The 18,187-nt window shown below is 52.1% G+C and overlaps 4 protein-coding genes across 4 annotated transcripts; 2 read left to right on the forward strand and 2 right to left on the reverse strand.

Annotated features, from left to right (window-relative positions):
• Positions 1-253: 253 nt before the first annotated feature.
• On the reverse strand, positions 254-2,823 carry SMAC4_05097 (uncharacterized protein). Its single transcript, XM_003346790.2, has 3 exons — positions 1,728-2,823; positions 1,409-1,644; positions 254-1,338 (listed from the first exon to the last, which is right to left on the reverse strand). The coding sequence occupies exons 1-3, from the start codon at positions 2,043-2,045 to the stop codon at positions 951-953; spliced, it is 942 nt and encodes a 313-aa protein (XP_003346838.1). The 5' UTR covers positions 2,046-2,823; the 3' UTR covers positions 254-950.
• A 1,493-nt stretch (positions 2,824-4,316) lies between these two features.
• On the forward strand, positions 4,317-5,409 carry SMAC4_12906 (uncharacterized protein). Its single transcript, XM_003346791.2, has 2 exons — positions 4,317-4,791; positions 4,879-5,409. Exons 1-2 carry the CDS (start codon positions 4,594-4,596, stop codon positions 5,272-5,274), a joined length of 594 nt encoding a protein of 197 aa, XP_003346839.2. The 5' UTR covers positions 4,317-4,593; the 3' UTR covers positions 5,275-5,409.
• Positions 5,410-6,504: 1,095 nt separating this feature from the next.
• Positions 6,505-10,080, forward strand: SMAC4_05098 (uncharacterized protein; the record flags this gene model as incomplete). The annotated part of the gene is made up of 1 exon (XM_066090225.1): positions 6,505-10,080. The coding sequence occupies one exon, from the start codon at positions 6,505-6,507 to the stop codon at positions 10,078-10,080; it is 3,576 nt and encodes a 1,191-aa protein (XP_065946282.1).
• A 3,895-nt stretch (positions 10,081-13,975) lies between these two features.
• SMAC4_05099 (uncharacterized protein) lies at positions 13,976-17,005 on the reverse strand. The gene is made up of 3 exons (XM_003346792.2): positions 15,928-17,005; positions 14,725-15,866; positions 13,976-14,663 (listed from the first exon to the last, which is right to left on the reverse strand). The coding sequence occupies exons 1-3, from the start codon at positions 16,498-16,500 to the stop codon at positions 14,537-14,539; spliced, it is 1,842 nt and encodes a 613-aa protein (XP_003346840.1). The 5' UTR covers positions 16,501-17,005; the 3' UTR covers positions 13,976-14,536.
• Between the last annotated feature and the right edge of the window lie 1,182 nt (positions 17,006-18,187).

Raw genomic sequence — 18,187 nt, forward strand, 5'->3', positions numbered from 1 at the left:
AGGAGTTGAGGTGATCGGTAGCGTAGCACCGTTAGTCCATTGCACGCCAGGCAGTGCAGGCCCCAGTCTGCTATCAAAGGCCCCGTTCCTGCTCCACCACAACAAGTATCCACGAGACAGAGCCACTTCGAACTTCGGAGACTGCCACATGTATGGTGAGGATACACGTATCCCAACGTCAGTCATGAGAAAGCCAAGCAGCGAACCTCAGTCGCGTCTAGTCGCCTTCTCCAAGTGCAAGATCTGGACTGCCCGGTTGCCAGAGTGAATTGTCAACCCGATACTAGTTTGGATGGCACTTCGGACTTCGGACTCGTATGTTTTCCAGCTTCTTTCCTTGTCTCGGGGGGCAATCATCGAAGGTCGGTTGAGGAAAAAGCGTCTGGGAGCATGTCACCGGTTGCTGTATACATGGCATGCACGTTGGTGCCTGGGAGGTCTGTCGTTGTACCGGTTGGACTTTCGGTGAGGAACATCGAGGCACCGCTACAGGTGGGATTGGCTTGTTATCCCTCCAGGTATCTCTGTCGGCTTGAAGATCGCCTTTGTAGGGCTAGCCGCGTATTAAAATCTGTTAGCCTTAGGGATGTGAGCGTGAAGCTTTTAGGGGAGGGGAAGAGATAAGAAGGTGGGTCGGGACTATGGGAAACGGCATGGGTTACAAGTGGTATAGGCAGAGTTGCCGTACGAACCGCGGTAAGAGGTGGAAACGTACATACTGATTCAATGTCTTCTTTTGTCATCTTACTAGATTCTTCGAACATGTCCGAGACAGGTATCAATTGTCCACTGCAGGCCTCTGTGCCGTGCCACTCCAACATAGAGTTCAAAAACTGACCATGCTTCCACTCATGACGTTTTCTTTCATTGCTCGAACATCGTCTGTCATTATGGTCATCATTGTGATATATCCAACTGTTGTCCTTCTTTGTGCTTCATGTAATCCCGCCTCATATGCACGTCCCGGACTTGTGCGGAGAAAACACCGACGGCAGAATCGGTATTTCATACGGTATCTGAGCCTCAGACCGCCTCGCTGCTATCGTAGTACTCGCCCCGACGGTCTGTTGAATATCTTCAACACCCTTGTCGATCACAAATCCTCCGTCGGGCCTTCGCCCGGTACTCGTGATCTCCATTTCCTCCTTGGCGTAATATTCGTAGGTCTTGTAACGGAATGGCGGCTCCGGTTGTGTTGTAGGTGATGCCCTAGCTAGTGATGCGGCTTCCACGTCGCCCTTCGGTAGGCCGGTTGTCTTTAGAGGTACGAATGGTCCTGGGTCGTGTCTGTCTAGCTTGTGGCAGAAGTAGTTGAAGAAGAGGAAGGAGTGAAGGACCCTGTAGTGTACGGTCAGCGGAATGCTCCGGGAGACTGGGCCCGTTGGAGGCTGACGTGATGGGTACTCACATCAGTAAGAGCAACATTGCAACCAACACAATGCCCTTGGCCAACAACCCATCATACAACGAACCAAACTCGGCAATCCCAATGATCATATCAACCAGCACGATTCCCGTTGTCGTGGCAACCCCCACGAATAGAATCCCGTCAGCCCAGGCATGATACACGGATGGTATACCGCTAGATTTGCGGACACAAATCGTGATGAACTCGGCTGTGTTCCAACTGATGATAGCGGGTGCCTTTCACGAAAGATCAGTCAGCGCAACAGTTCCGCCCATGGTTCCCTCGTTGGTCTTCATTTCCTGGGGCAAGGCAAACCTACCACCACAAACACAGCAATCATCCTATCCGGCACTCCGCCCCAGTACAGTCGACTTTCCACAAAAACCGCCACGTTCAGACCCCATGCGATGATGGCGACGACTGTCGAGATGGCGCGAATGACGATGGAGAAGATGAACCAGGTCCTGTGGGCTGACGGTTTGCCGCCTCGTGCGCGCCGCCATTGCTTGATGTCCCGGCGAGAGGGCTTTTTGGTTAAGGGCGGGAGAGTGTCTAGCCAGGACTCGACGACAAGGTTGTTTGGATGGTCGAAGACATAGGCGGGCGGCGGGTGCCGCAGGGGGTCGTCCCGCGGCATTAAGCCGTCGTTAGTTTTGGATGGGCTGGGCGGCGCAGCTGTCCGGGTTTGTGGTTCAAGTTGTTGACGAAGATGGCGATGAAGGCGGCTTCAACCTGAGCATCTCGAGCAGAAAACGAGCCGACAGGTTGGCCAGTTTGACTGGATCTGTCTTTCGAGAACGGAGAGCCGATTATGGTGGATGGCGCATCCAACTTCGAGTCCTGAAGGACAAAGAGATGAATAGCGGCGCAGAAAACTATCGCGGTGTTACTTTGAGATGTGTATTCGTTGCTATCGGTTCGTGTTGTGGTCCTCGGCACCTCTCGGCCCTCGACGCTCCCCAATCCTCAAGTCTTCCGGGCTCCTAGACCACGATGGTGCTTGATGGACAGCCGAGGTCGGACCTGTCGTTGAGAAGGTCTCGAACAAGATGTTTAGCTTCGAGCCATTGCGCCGCCGAGTATGGAAACCTGTGAGAGATGGGAAAAGAAGAAGTCAAACCCCAGGCGCGAATGTTGAAGACGCCGGCAGGTATAAGACCAGGACGTTGGCAAGTCACATTGACGGCTCAGGAACATTGATGGTTCTGGAGAAGAAAGTCTTGCTGCCGTCGGTCAGTAAACTTCTAACATGAGAGAGCAAGCTTGTCGAGAAGGGTACTAGTGCTGAGCAAGCGTGGGAGCCAATGTGGAGAAATCAATAAAGACGGGAATTAGGCACCGAAATTGGATCCCTGCTCCCCTGTAACGATGCTTGACAGCGAGTGGCCCTACAGGGAGAGAGTCTGGAAGACGGGGCATGCGAGACACGATGCTAACCCTCAGGGGTAAGTGAGACTGTTAGTGTACGGTAAGAGTCTGAAATCTTGCCGGCTCCTGATTGGGTGGTTTTCTTTATAGGAGTCTCTCTCATAAATCTCATTTGATATTTCTTTAACTGTTGGCAGTTTATTGGTTGTTGTTCACTTCAGTTCCGTCTGTCTCAACTCTCAAAGCGGCCGAAATGGACCGGGGGCAACAGGCCCGGCCCGGCCGTCAAGCCCTATCGGGAGTTCGGGACTCTGCTGTCGGCTCGTGGTGATGGCGGGTATTTTCTTCGGTTTTTTTCTTCTTTTTTTTTTCTTTTTCAATTGACTTTGAGGTCCTGATGAGTGTTAAGCAGATGTCTCATCCCAAGAGCGCGTTTCTCAGGTCAGTGCTTTCATGTCTGGCCAGAGTGACGGCCCTTGGCTCCCTGCTTCCTCCCTTTGAAGTCGAGAACTGTATTCATCTGACTGGCCTCTGCAATAAGCTTTTTCCAATTGTCTTTTGACTGGCGTGACTAGGCCACTCATGCCTCACATTACTGGTCCAGCCGGCAACTTCCACTCGTTGATGAATGGAAGGAGAACTCAACTCGAATTGATTGATTTCGCTGGTCGGTCCCGAGTGTGGTTGGCGTATCGGCCTCTTCTTCCTTCCATCCAGCTCAATCGATTCATGCCTGCCCGGTCCATCCACTATCCCGCTCCTTCCCCAGGTCTACCTCTGTCTGGTGGTCAGAAAGTGCACTTGCGGCCGTTGCCACATACAGTCAACGAGGTGGGCGCAATTAGGAGAGTGCCCCCGTGCAAGCTCACCGCGACAGTTGCAAAACGGTCGACATTATTTGTGTAATGGCCAAGTGGAATGCACCACTGTGCCTCCTCAGGCTCTTCTCGCTCTTTCACGCCCATTTTCAGGGGCACACAGATTAACGGCGCTTTCTCAAGACATGTTGATTGTTGTTTCTGTCGCAGATATAGCACCTTTGTTTCGTACATTCTCGGAATTGGTGCACCAGATTCGGACATGTTTCTCGTGCTGCACTGGCCAATGGGTTGTTGCAATGTCTTGGCGGGCTCATTCAGTGGACAACAGGCACATTCATCTGTGACAGCTGGTTGGCAGCTGCCAGGCAGAACCTAAACTACCAAAGATGCTCTCCGCAGTCCGCATGCATGTGATAAAAGAGGGGAGGTGGCGTACTGTGGTACGTACCTGTCCCAGGCTGGATTACGTCATGCAAGAGAATGACATACGCGCTCTGGGCTCTTGGCGCCTTCCACGGCTTTCTCGGTTGCAACCACCAGAACAAGTTGAGTCTCTTGATTCGCAATTGTCTGGAAAGTGCTCCCTCCCGTCCGTTACATTGTTACATTGGGTTTTGCTCAGGTACCCATCGTCAGCCGTTTTGTTCCGTTTCTTCCTTGGTTACTACACTCCGATCGAACCACTTGTCTTGGACTCTTCCTCTTCCAACCTTTTCGTTTTACAGACTACAATACCATCTCGCCCCCTCCCGTCCACGAGAGTCTCTATCTGGGCTCTTCATATCGAAATTCTTCAACTACTACCACCGCTTCAATCATCCATTTCCTACCTACTTTATCAGATATCTCGAAACACCTTCGTTTCCATTATCTACACATACTACACCCACAGCCAGCCACAGCCAACCACACCAGCCAGGCCTAAACACAGACGGCATCCTTCCACTTGTTAGACAGCGTCGTGACCAGCTTCTCGACTCTCCTCAAGCCGCAAACATGCCTAAGGTCCAGCCGGCCCAAGACCAGTCCCTTCTGGGTTCCGTCTTCTCCAACTTGATCCGCGCTCGCAACTGTGTGACCCGTCAAACCGCCGCCGTTGTCAACACCGCGTGCCAATACGTTACCTCGCCCGAATACCGCAAGAGAACCCACGACAGTGTCCGACGCTTCCACAACGAACGTCCCCTTTTGACTGTGCGTTTCTGCCTCCCCTTTCCCGAGCAAACACCAATGTCCCTTCGCGGTCAGACAGCATCCAGCTAACAAATCCCCATCGTCTAGGTATTCCTCGCGATCCAAATTGCTCTCGCTTCTGTCCCCCTTCTGCTCTTCCTCGGATATGTCCTCTCCACCGCTGTCGTTGGCTTCGGCGCCGCCCTAGTCTTTTTGCTCTTCTGGACGAGCATTGGCCTCTTCTTCTTCGGCTGCGCCCTCCTCGTTACGGGCTCTATCGGCGCTTCCTTGTTCATCAGCTTCATTGTGTTCCAGCGCGCCGTCCAGCTGCTCAACGCATTGACCTCGACTCTTTCACAAGGCGCCCAACCTTCCCAGAAGCAAGAGGAGCGTGAAGAGCCTCTTCCCAAGGCTGAAAAGATTCTCCGCATCGTGGATGTCAAGCATGAGGACTGGCAAAATGGCACACAGGAGGAAAAGGTCAACGGCGACAAGGAGTTGTAGGAGTCTCTCCTTGGGTTAAGGGGAGGTGGCCCCGAGATTTCTGTGGTGCATGAGAATGCGGCCGCTGATCAAACAGTCAATGATACAAAAGAGTCCGAAATAGAAATAATACATACAGAGGTTGACGATATTGAAGACTTGCAACAACCATACTTTTACAACAAAAGCGACATTCTACCTGTAACGGCCATTGAGATCGACGAGGCGTATGACGAAATGCTGCCTGACGATCTCGTCTTTGGTCTCGTGGGCGCTGCGGAGAGCGAGAGCGAAAGTACCTCTACCAATCTCGATCACCAAGACATCACTACGGCAAACCCTACTGAGCCATTAGCCCCGGCTGAGGAAACTCTTCCTTCTCCCGCAGCCGTCCCACTCCCAGTCGATGAGGACTTGGATCTCCTTCCAACCGTACCAGAGGGTCCTGCCGCTTCTCCTGGCCCTAGTCAAACAGCCCCTTCTGTTTCTATCAGCGAGGGCGAGGCTTGCTCTACTCCCGCCAAGGAAGCTCTACCAGCGCAAGAGGCTGTCAATCTTCCAGGAGACATCAAGCTTCCTGTTGATAAGAGTTCGGATCTCCGTCTCGCTTCGCCTGATAGCGCAGCTGCCTCACCTACGGTTGAAACCCCGCCCATCCTTCCGCCGAGCCCGGCCCCAGATGGTGCTGAGGAAAAGGAGGAGAACACTCGTCTGCCACCTCCCAAGGACCACGTGAGCTCTCTTCCCCCACCACCACCATTCAACCAGTCACCGAAATCCAAAGGTACAACTCCTAGCGGTACGGTCACAAAGTTAGAAGATTTATGCGGCGAATGGCCCCTAGACAGCGCCATACTTCTCGGCTTGGTTTTCCCCGGTGTTGGCAAGAGATGCACCGGTCAACCGCCATCACTTAACCAGAAAAGAATCAATTGGTTATCAAACATCAGGAACGAATAGGCATCGCGTCTGTTACACATTGACCGGCATTGGGTTGATGATTTCGAATCACTTCGTGACAGCGTGTCTTTAAGCACATCCAACAACAAGCTGAAGGATATCGTGGAGGCGGCGAAAGTAGAGGCCAATCCGCACGTATGGTGGACCATACCGCACTTAAGGAGCAACAAATCTCGACGCCTTTCCCCATGGGCTGTGGTGGCTATTGCTTGCGCGGAGGACCTGATCAGTGTCCCTTATCGTCCTCAACGCTCTACCCCAACCTCGTCTTTGTTTCCACTTCTTTATGGCATGCTTCCTAAAACAACGGGCGGACCATGGAAACAACTGGAATATGTTCAACAGAGGGCCTCAGTATACGAAGAAATTTTTGGCCGTGCTTTAGATAAGTTCTCTGACATTGAACCAGCCATGAGCTTGAAGCATGCCAAGTTCTGCACAGAACGCAGGGAACTGAGGTCACTGGTCGCCGATTTGAAACATCTGATCTATGGAGGTGAGGTCATACCCGAAACGGACAATCAAGCTGTCTCAGATATGAAGACAACAAGCCTAAGAGATGGGGAAATTCTTACAACGGATCGGGTTCTACAACTCCTTGACAATCGCAAAACAGGCCCGTTAAAGCATAAAGGCTGGGTTGGGTGCTGCCATGAATCACTTGCAGGTAACCTCCAATCCGATGGATACCAATTCTTCTGGATTGGTATGGAGAAAATAGCTCCGTGCAAAGAGGGATCACAGAGCAGTTTGGAACGGGCCAACCGAGAAAAAGCCATTAATGAGCGAATTAATGCATACATTCGTTCACAACCTACCGCTCCTGCCAGGTCCGCCTATGAGCCCAAGGTCACGGAAAAGCCTCTACCCAAGCCACTTCTTACTGTTGGCGATCTCGTCGCGGCCATACAAGCTAGGTCTACGGCCGACATCTCCGAGGCCACGAAGAAGCCTCTACCAAAGACATATCGCGCTGCTGGCGAGGCCTTGGCGGCTGTCCAGGCTAAGTTGAAGGGCGGCACTGAGAACCAGCTCGGGACAAAAGAATTGATGGCGGAGAGGCAGGGGAGGGAGTCGGAATTCAGGGAGATGTGCGACAAGGCCCATCGCATGCGAGACACCGCAGCTATTCTCAGGTTGAAGAAAGAGGATCCAGACGGGCCGTATTCCTCGATTTCTATTGATGAGACCATGCTTTGTCTCGACATCCGTTGTCTCGACATTCCTGAGTTTGATAGATTACGCGTGACGACATTGAAAGACTGGCTGAGCTGTGTGGTGGACGCCAACAAAGATATTAAAACATGGCGAGAGTTGCTGGAGGAGATGAAAACAATGGAGGCGTACAAAGACCACGTGGAGGAATGTGATGAATTCCTGGGGTTGATGGAACACCACCGAAAATTAGTCACAGCATGTGCTCGGTGGGTTGAGGCTGAAGAAAAGGCCACATCCAACGCCGAAGTCAAAGTCGAAGCCGAAGGACCGAAAGGGAAGGGCAAACGGAAGGTCAAGGACCCTGCTCCTGCTCAAGATCACGATGACATTCTCGCTACCGCATACAGAAAACATGCCGAGGACCTTGATGCGTGGAAGGAGAGGGCTAAAGAAAGATATTTGGCCTCCAAAGCTGCCGCCAGCGCCACCAGCGGTTCTGGAACGGGAGCAGAAGCACGTGAAGAAGGGTCAAGTTCCAAAAGTGCCCTTGCTGGTCCTTCTTCTCTGACTCCAGATGGTGGGGGTAAGAGAGATGTTGTGAAAGACAGTGCTCTTGTCTCTATTGCGAGAGAAATACGAGAATCGGGCTCACCGATTGTGATTCCAAGTCTAGACTTGGGAGTGACTGTGCAAGAATTGGATACCACAAGGGAAGTAGATCAAGCAGATCAATCGGCTTCGCTTGCGAGGCTGCGAGCGCTTTCGAATGAAGATGGTATTGGGATGGATTTTTTAAAGGGATATGAAGCGTTGTCGAAGGGTGACCGTCGTTATCTTTTGAGTTGTCATGCTCGGGAGCTCGCTAGCTTCCAAGACCTTTTACAATCTGCTAAGACGCCCCTGGACTTGAAAGCTCAGTTGACGGCTGATTGGAGGGACTGGGAGCTGAAGCTTGTCAGGGAGCCTATTGCTGCCGCCCGTGATTTCAGGTTTCTAACGAGAGCAAGTGGAAAAGGGTCAAGTTCAAGTTCAAAAAGTGGTGCCCTTACTGTCCCTGGGCCTTCCCGGCGGTCTCCAGTTGTGGAAGACAATACCTCTACCCCTACCCCTATCCCTACCGCGAAAGAAACACCAGATGATCCTACTGCGGACCAATCGACTTCGTTTAAGAGGCTTGTACGAACGACTGCGCAGCAAAAATGGGGTATCGGGGAACATGAAGAAGATCAATTGGATTCGTTTGAGAGGCTCCGAGCACTTGCTGATGCAAATGGTATCGGGCTGACCTTTTCAAAGGGGTTTGCAATGTTTTCGGAAGATGAACGCCACACCATTTTGAGCGTCCATACCGTGTCCCTCGTTGGTTTGCAAAGCCGTTTGCAAAGGTCTGAGCCGGGATTGGAAGCTCAGCAGTTAATGGCTATTTGGAGGGATAGGGAGATGAAGCTCGTGAGGTGGATTGCTACTTCCCGCGGTACTCGAAGGGGACATGGAGCAAATGAAGGGTCAAGCTCGAGGTTTGGGGCTGTTGTGGAAGACATTCTCAGGTTAAGCGTAACAACCGGAACAGAGGGGGATCAAGGGCATTCCAGCGGCTCTGCGGCAACGTCGGGCACCGTAGCAGCAGCAGCAGCAGCAGCAAATGAAGGGTCAAGTTCAAGTACTCTTCTTGCTGGGCCTTCTCAGTCTCTGGGTACATGTAAGAAAGCTGTTGTGGAAGATATTCTCCTGTCCGGCACAACAACAACAACAACAACAGAGGAGGAGGATCAAGGGCACCACGCGTTCGACAAGATGAGGTCACTTGCGCAAGAAATGGGCATCCTGCAAGCTTTTGACGAGGGCTTTGAATGGTTGCGAAAGAATACACCCGATGCGTTGAGGTTCCATGTTGTGGTCCTCGCTTATCTCCTGGAGGATGAGCTGGGCTGGAAGACTGCTGAGCAGAGAGCTTTTGCGACATGTCAGGCGGAGGAGTCAATGAAGGTGATTGCTTCTGCCGCTGCCCACAATGCCCACAATATTCCTGGTCAAGGTGCCGATGATGCTGCTGCTGCCACAAGTGGTCCTGCTGTAACGGTAGAAGCAGCAGCAGCAGCAACAGCAGATGAAGGGTCAAGCTCCAGTCCCCTCATCTCTACTCGGCAGCCTCAAAATCACGGGCCTATCCAACCCGTGAAAGATACCGGTACCGTCATATCAGAGAATGAATGGCACTTGATTGAGAGGCTGAGATGCCAGGCGGAACTAGAGGGTTTTGGGGAGGCCTTTGAAAGAGGCTTCGAAAAGTACCGTGAGGGCGACCCTACTCTGACGAGAACCGCGGCCAAGGAAATCGATTTTTTACGGACGACGCAGGGCCTCCTCGCTCCTCTCGAGCTGATGCCTGTTGCGAGAGTGCGGGAGTCGGTTGCTGTGAGGGTCTTTGCTTTCGTCGGCGGTGTAGGTGGTGCCGGTGGTGCCAGTAGTGCTACTGACAATGATGATGAGAATGATGATGTCGTTGGCAATGATGGTGATTCTTCTTCGAGTGATTCATCTGATGGCGGTGTACCTCTTGGTCCTGACTCTGACGATGATCAACCTGATGCTGCCGGTGCTGTCAATGATGATGATGATTATGATGAGGATGAGGATATCGTTGGCGACGACAGTGCTTCTTCTTCGAGCGATGAATCCGGTGGCGGTGCAGCTCTCTATCCTAACTAGAGGTATATCGATGGCCAACCTGATGCTGCCGGTGTTGTCACTGATGATGATGATGATGATGATGATGATGATGATGATGATGATGATGATGATGATGATGATGATGATGATGATGATGGTGAGGAGGAGGAGGAGGATGAGGATGGCGCTTCTTCTTCGAGTGATTCATCTGGTGGCGGTACACCTCTCGGCCCTGACTCTGACGATGGTCAACCTGCTGACGATGACGATACCGTTGGCGATACTCGTACTTCTTCAGATGACGACTCTGTTGGCGATGATGGTGCTTCTTCTTCGAGCGATGAATCCGGTGGCGGTGCAGCTCTCTATCCTGACTAGAGGTATATCGATGGCCAACCTGCTGCTGCTAACGATACTTCTCCTGGTGGTCCGTTCAATTCCCCTTCTTCTTCTTCTTCTTCTTCTTCTTCTTCTTCTTCTTTTTCTTTTTCTTCTTCTTCTTCTACTTCTTCTTCTTCTTCTCCTTATTCTACGTCCAGGGAAGAGTTTCTTAGAGATCCCGTTGACTTCGAGGAGGAATGGTATTCCATATGCAGATTTGCGGAATCCGAGGGTTTTGGGGAGGCCTTTGAAGGGAGCTTCCAAAAATTGTCCTCCGAGAGGGGCACTGACTTGGCTGCATGTGGTGCTGCAGCCGCCGCCGATGATGATATCGTCGGCAATGCTGGTTCTGGTGCTGCTTCAAGCGGTGATCATGTTGGCGGGCCATCTGATGCTGCTGCTGGTACATCATCCCCTGGTGGCCCGGTCAATCCTCCTGCTTCTTCTTCTATCGGTCAGGCTGGTGGAGAGGCTTCTGGCAATCACGATGACTTTGAGAACATTGGAACCCTCAGAGGCGGAGGGCTGGATGAGCCTGCTTTTCTGGACGCCCTGGACGAGGAAGAGGAAGATTCTTCGTAGTAGGAAGAAGAAGAATCCGTCAACTCCGAGCAAGAAGAAGCAACCGGCGCATTCCGCCATGAGAAAGAAATCCAAGAAGAATACTGGGCAAATATCCGTCGGCAGTTGACGATCGATGACAAGTCGGACTACGGTGAAGAAGCCGGATTTTGTAGAGAGGCTAGAGATGCCGAGGATGATGAGTACCTTGACAATTTCAGGAGGAGGAATGCCTCTTCTTCTTCGGCAGCAGCGTTCACTGCACATGGTGGTGGCTTATTCGAAAGTGCGTTCAAGGGCGGATTCATTGAAAGGGCTGATGAGCTCATTTTCATGGGAGGACCAGGAATGGACATGCGCGGGAGTAGACGATGGACTCCCGAGGCAGCGGCTGAGCTGGCGAGGCTTATGAACTTGGTCAATGATGCCTACTCCGAGGCCGATTTCGAGGAAAATACCCGCGCAGACCCCCAGGCAAACTTCGAAACTCGACAGTCCGCAACGCTCGGCCATTACCTGTTTTGGGGCAGGAACTTGTTCCCTAAATGGAGAAAGCCCAAGCAACATGAAGATCCAAGAAACCTGAACAAGAAATTTGAGAAGGAAGCCAAAGCCGCAAAACGAGCTGAGAACTCGTTGTTTCTTGAAAGACTTCTCGCCAAAGAACCGCTTCCTGCCAAAGAGCAACAGCCCACAACACACCACCACTCGTTGCCTACAAGAAAATCAGTCACGTTCCTCCTGGAAAATTATTCAAGCAAGGAGTCCAAGCAATCTAAGGAGTCCAAGGAGGCCGAAGAGTTCGTGGATCCTTCAAGTGCGAAGAAGCGCGCCAGAACATGGCTTAGATTGCCCGGGTTGCCTGGTGGGAGCTCGTTTACTACCGTTGCTGGAAGGAAGGAAAATGAAGATCCCAACGAGAGAGGGTTGCGTGGGAATTGGCATGGTGGGAGGCTGAAGGGGTTGGTTCGGAGGTTGACGGGCACGGGTGCTGGGAGGGATCGGTAGCTTTTGTGCTGTGTCTGCTGTTTCTGCCGTTTCTAGCGTTGGTTGTGTCTGTCTGTGGTAGTATCTGTATGATATGGGCGTATGGAAGGGTGATGCGGTGTCTGATAGCCGTAGAGCGGTTGGAAAGATGTTGAAGTTTGACCGAAAGATGGAACATCATGACGAAAGGGAAAGGATGTGAAGGTCCAGATTCATTCGTTTGTTCGGTGTTGGTTTGCCAGCTTACAGCGGAATTGTTTTTAGATACATCAGCGTTTGTGTATAGCTTTACGACAAGAATGATCAATTCACCAGTTCGAGGAACCAAGGTGGATGAGGTCGTTCGTGAATGAATGTGATTTGATGTGAAGTGTCCGCAATTCGAGAACCTGAAAGTGGCAGTGTCGTGGTCGGAGTTGCTGTGAAACGCGGAATTGGCGCGAGTGAATACAACGGACGCACTAACAATTACCACTAACGCGGAGACTGAGCCGCCATAGTGAAGGGCACTTGGACGGGCAGCCAGCAACACGGAATGAGTTAATGGAAGGGTCATTAAAGATAACGAAGACGTCAGAACAAGCCCCGTGAAGTAGTCCCCAGGTTGTAGTTCAAAGCTGCTTCGTGGTGATGGGAGTCGGTCGGGTGGAAACGTCCAGTTGAAGCGCGTGCCTTGGGCATGCATCCATTCGAGCAGTTGCACTAACAAATACCACCAACACGGAGGCCGTCCTGGGAAACTAGGTCTAACGAAGCGCTTCAGAATCACCAACACGGAGCGGATTAAAGAAAATGCTCCTGAGAGACAAAGGAATAGGTAAGAAAGACATGCACATCCGAGTGGTCTAATAATTAGAAAAAATGATTCATGTTGATTCGGATGGCAGAGCTGAAGAGTTGAAGAGCTGAAGAGCTGAAGAGCGTGCGTGCTGCCGTGCCGTCCAAGTGCAAGCAACCGTTAAGTTGTTAATTAAGGTTTTAAAGGTCCATGCATCATGCATGGGATGATATGTAGGTATCAGATCAGATCAGATCACGAAAAAGTTACGTCTTCAGGGTCACCTGTTATAAATGGAGAAGAAGACTGGACGTTAACGATCATGGACCAAGTGGGAAGCTCCCCGCCGTGAGAGAGAAGGTAGGAGGGTAGGTAGGTACCTTATCCTCTCCAGCTATCTATCTATCCATGGACGGGCAGACATTTTTGCACCACCTAGGTACCCACCCACCCACCAAAATCTAACAAAGAAAGAAGAAATAAAAAAATAAAATTCAAGAGGCCCGAGATGGATGGATGATGGATGGAAACGAAAAGGTGCAAAGTATGAAAGACACTCACTCCATGTCACTAGAGGGTACCTTCCTTATAGATAAGGTACCTAAATGTCGGCCTCATTACAGCAAACTGGTTTTTTTTGTGTTTTTTTGCAACATGTTGAATGCTTCAATTTCGACCGGAGAGACTGGAGAGACTGGAGAGACTGGAGAGACTGGAAAAGTCTGACCCCCATCCCATGTGTTAATGTCCGTGATCATAGATGTGGTGTACGCTCCCCATGGTGGTCCTGTTGGTGGTCACTTCCAGATCGATCGCTCTAGTCACCAAGGCAAGTAAGGTAGGTCTAACTACTGTAGGTACCTAGCTGTGCGAGGATAAGATGTCCTGCCCATTAACGGTCATAAACTTGGGCTATTATGGACCATCGTCCTCTGAGCTTCTTGGCCGCCTATGCGGGCAACTGGCGTAGACTTGGATTGGGTTGGATTCATGTTTAGACAGAGACGGGCCCGGGCCGGCACGGCACGGCGAGTGCTGGAGAGGCAAAAGGTTGCCGAAGCCGGACCTGGAGCTGGGGCACGAGTTGCCCAACATAACTTACAGCCCGCCGCCGGACGCACATATAGGGGAGTCAAAGCCATGAGGTATTATGTCTTCTAGGTTTGTATGTCCGACCCGCGAGAAAGGTGTAAGACCGCCGCCATGCAGACCACCTCAAGTCATCATCAGCCTTGACAGTCGAACGGCATTACGGCGGAGGCGGCAGGGCAAGTCCGGCATTATCATGATTCACGGGAGCAAGATATGCGGAAGGACCGCAAGATGTAAAAACAATAACAAGTCTACCAAATTCCATGATACCCTAGAAACAACCACCGGATGAAGCTAGTCTATGTGTAGGGCAGGGTACCTTGTCCTCATCCAGTGACAGCACATCGCTTTTGGATATCATCTTCATCTTCTTCCAATCCTAGATCTGGTCTCCACGTTGACGTTCCATGTTTGATCAAATCTCTTCGCTTTTGTGTTCATTCCCAATATGAACAGAGTCATATACACAAGTAGTCATAGCCCAATCAAACCATCAAGCCACCTATTTTGTTCATCACAAAGCCATGAATAATACCCATCCAGCCCACGATCATCAAGTTTCCAGTCTAAAAGAAGAGATGAAAGAAGAAAAGACGTGCCCGAGTAAATTAAAGAACGCCGAAATTACATGAACAAACACCCTGACATCATCATCCCGCGCTTTTCCAGAGACATCGTTTATCGACTGGCATTCCTCTAGACAGCACCGGCGCTGATCATCTTCTTGCGGAGGTAGTTCTTGTAATCGGCAATGGAACCCTCCCATCGCTTAATGGTCTTGTTCTCGCACACAAGAATCTGCTTGGCAATCTTGTCCAAAAGTCTGTTTTTGTATCATGTCAGCAACCGAGTCATGTGGGTGGCGAAGTGGGAACCAAACTAACCTGAAATCGTGAGAAACGACGATAACACCACCGGTGAAGGCGTTGATGGCATCGGCGAGCGAGTCAATGGTGGGAATATCGAGACCGTTGGTAGGCTCGTCGAGCAAGAGCATGTTGGGGGACTCGATGGCGAGGAGGGCAAAGACGATACGGGACTTCTGGCCGTCGGAAAGTGTACCGATAAGCGAGGTCTGGGACTCACCGGACAGACCGTACTTGCCAAGCTGCTGGCGCCAGTACTGGTAGTCCTGAGACTTGTCGGGGTACTTGTCACGAACGAAGTCGAGAGCTGACTTGGTCAAGTCAAGCTGCTCAGCAGAGTGCTGAGAGTAGAGACCAAGCTTCAAATGGGTGTGACGCTGGACGACACCGTCGGTGGGCGAGAGCTTGCCAGTCATGAGGCGGAGCAGGGTGGACTTGCCAACACCGTTGGGGCCGACGAGAGCGGTACGGGAGTCCATGTCGAAACCGAGATCGATGTGGCGGTACAGGTCGTCCTTGGGGTCGCCAGAGTACGAGAAGGTAACGTTGTCGAAAGACAAGACAGGAGGAGGGAGCTTCTCAACATCGGCGAAGCGGAAGGAGAAGACACGATCCTGCTTGACGGGCTGGATGAAGCCATCGGCCTCCATCTTGTCGAGAATCTTCTGGCGGGACTTGGCCTGACGGACCAAGTTGGCGTAGGTACCAGCGCTAGCAATGAACTTCTTGATGTGGGTAATTTCATCCTGCTGCTTCTGGTAGGCCTTCATCTGGTTGGTCTCCTGCTCGGCGCGGGTCTTGTGGTAAGTGTCGTAGTTACCACCATAGTAGATGAGGGTCTGGAGGCGCATGTCGATCATGCTTGTGCAGACACCGTTGAGGAAATCCTCGGAGTGAGAAACCAGGACGAGGGTGCGGTCCCACTTCTTGAGGTATTCTTCCAACCACACGCAGGCCTCGAGATCCAAATGGGCGGTAGGGTCGTCGAGAAGGAGGAGAGTGGGCTTGACGAAGAGGGCCTTGGCGAGGGCAACACGCATACGCCAACCACCGGACATGTCCTTGGTCTTCTTCTGGATGGTCTGCTTGTTGAAACCGAGACCGGTCAAGATGAGGGAAGCGCGGGTCTCGAAGGTGGAGGGGTCCATCTTGTCGATGTGCTGTGACGGCAGGGTTAGCATCGTGAATGCGCCTGGTAATCATAGAAGGGAAAATACATACATCGTAGAGGTCCTCGAGGAGGGGCGAGTCGGGGCCCTCGTCCTCAAGAATCTTCTCGGCGACCATCTCGAGACGGGCCAACTCGTTCTTGGCCTCGGTGACGACCCAGTCAAGGGCACCAAGGTCACTGGGAGGAGCACCCTCGTTCAGAAGGTAGATGTCGACGTGCTCGGGAACGGGGTACTCGCGGGCGGCGATGGCCTTGAGAAGGGTGGACTTGCCGCAACCGTTCTCACCCAAGAGACCGTACCTGCGGCCGAGGGTAAGCTCGAGAGTGGCATCCTTGATCAGGACGCGGCCGTGGAAGACGAGGGAGACGGAGGTGATCTTGACGTCCTTGGAGGCCTGGGTGGAAGCCAGGACACCGGTGGTGACACGATCGGAGAGACCGTGCTTGTCCATCTGCTGGGCAAGACGCTTGACCTCGTCGAGCTGCTCGGCCTTGGTGGCGGGCTCATCCTCGACGACGGGCTTGCCGAAAGCATCGAGCTCGACTTCCTTGACGGGCTTGCCCTTGTTGGCCTTGGCGGCCTTCTCCGCGAGACGCTTCTGCTTGGAGGCGGAAGGAGGCATCTTGAGTGATGGAGTCTGTTGTGGTTGAAGGTGTGGTGGTGATGGTTGTGCTGGTGACGATGCACGAACACAATGGGAAAAAAAAGAAGGTGTCGAAAGAATCTACTTCTCTCTAAACAGAATCACTAAGTGAATAGTGATGAGGAGGGAGTGGTGGGCGGATTGACAAAGGAATCCGATTGAAAAACACACACACTCTGGACAGACAAAAAACCGACCGTCGAAGCACAAGGGGGGAAGTGGAAAAGGAAGAAGAGTGCAAGAAGACCTGAGACGGGTCAGAGAGTCAAAGTCAAACAAGTCGGGTCGGTCGAAGGCAAAGAATGCGATGGGTCCAGTACAGCGCTCTTGGCTGGCGATTTTGCTGTTCCAACCAGGCCTGCCAGGGCAGAAAAGGTGGGGGGAGGCGGTCGCACTGTCACTGCCAAAACTTCAAAGCGGGCGACTAGCACTCGAGCCTCCCTCCTTCGCTTCCATCCCTCTGCCAGGCGGGCAAATGGTGGGGCTTTGAATTTTCACGAATTTCTCTGATAACGATTTGCTGATACCGCCGATAGCCAGCTGATAGCAGCCTTGGCAATTGGCGGTCAGGCCGCAAGGCAGCAATGACCAGCTTATCATCTGCTTATCGGGTGGTCAGCGCTCAAACGACCAACCGCATTCGACAACTTTTGGATTCTTTTTTTTGTTCGACTTTCGGAGAGATGGCTTGGCTGGTCCCTCGAAATGCCCGAACAATGACAACGGCGGTTGGGGGTGTCGCATTCACTCGAAAACCATCCTATTCACCCTCACCGTCTTCCTCTGCCACATTCATCTTGTTCATGCACAAAATCAATCAAACACCTTTTCCACGGCGACTTGCACTTGTCGAATCGCTACACGTGTTGGGGCAGACGCAGTAGGGGCTCGTTCTCGATTGACGTCACACTCCATTCCCCACCGCTGCATTGGCCGAGTGGCCATTGCTTGCATCGCTTACCTTATCTGACCCCTGGGTGGCTGACCGACCGTTGACTTTGGCGTTGGTTGGCTCAGCAAGTGCTTCTGATTCATCAGGCACAATCATAATGGATCAGACTGATGATTTTTTGCCATGATAAAGCAATCGTATTCTATTGACCTCCGACGCTTGTGAAAATGAACGTTTCGCCCAAGACAAGCGGCTGTGATTCTCATTCCCCTGGGTTAGGGTTGTTGCGGGGATGAAATGCTTCGGATGCAGAGCTGCACCTGAACACTCTGAGTTGCAACACTTCGTTCCCTTCTTTGCTTTGTCGAGACCATTTGAGCATGAAGATCGTACGCTTTAGCACCTTCAAAAGACTCAAGTAAAATTGCCAGACGATCGTGTGGCGAGGTTGTCGAGACCCAAACATGCGCACAGAACCCTTCCGGAAACGACCCACAATTCCCGCCGAGCACCCGGACCCCATGCACCCGGGCCCGGCTCCATGTCCGGCACGGTACCCTCCGCCCGGCCCCGCTTTCGTCCGTAACTGCAATTACCGTCTCGAGCCAAGACATCTACGGCCTAACCTACCCAACCCCTCTGTCGCCCCATGGCAGGTTCCTCACCGGGGCCGTTGAACTGAATCAGTCATCACGATAAACACCCGAGAAAGCTGAGATTGATGATAGCTTGTAGCTGAAGTTGATGATAGTCTGTAGTTGATGAGTAAGACTG

This window comes from Sordaria macrospora, chromosome 2, assembly GCF_033870435.1.
Source record: "Sordaria macrospora chromosome 2, complete sequence".
Classification (NCBI taxonomy): domain Eukaryota; kingdom Fungi; phylum Ascomycota; class Sordariomycetes; order Sordariales; family Sordariaceae; genus Sordaria; species Sordaria macrospora.

Bases quoted from the DNA above. Each gene is read 5' to 3' on its own strand.
- SMAC4_05097 (XM_003346790.2), bottom strand. From the start codon at position 2,045: ATGCCGCGGGACGACCCCCTGCGGCACCCGCCGCCCGCCTATGTCTTC. The intron at 1,645-1,727 runs GTAGGTTTGCCT...CTTTCGTGAAAG, and splicing joins TGATTGCTGTGTTTGTGGTG to GCACCCGCTATCATCAGTTG. The intron at 1,339-1,408 runs GTGAGTACCCAT...CGTACACTACAG, and splicing joins GCAATGTTGCTCTTACTGAT to GGTCCTTCACTCCTTCCTCT.
- SMAC4_12906 (XM_003346791.2), top strand. From the start codon at position 4,594: ATGCCTAAGGTCCAGCCGGCCCAAGACCAGTCCCTTCTGGGTTCCGTC. The intron at 4,792-4,878 runs GTGCGTTTCTGC...CCCATCGTCTAG, and splicing joins ACGAACGTCCCCTTTTGACT to GTATTCCTCGCGATCCAAAT.
- SMAC4_05099 (XM_003346792.2), bottom strand. From the start codon at position 16,500: ATGCCTCCTTCCGCCTCCAAGCAGAAGCGTCTCGCGGAGAAGGCCGCC. The intron at 15,867-15,927 runs GTATGTATTTTC...CTGCCGTCACAG, and splicing joins TCCTCGAGGACCTCTACGAT to CACATCGACAAGATGGACCC. The intron at 14,664-14,724 runs GTTAGTTTGGTT...ATACAAAAACAG, and splicing joins GTCGTTTCTCACGATTTCAG to ACTTTTGGACAAGATTGCCA.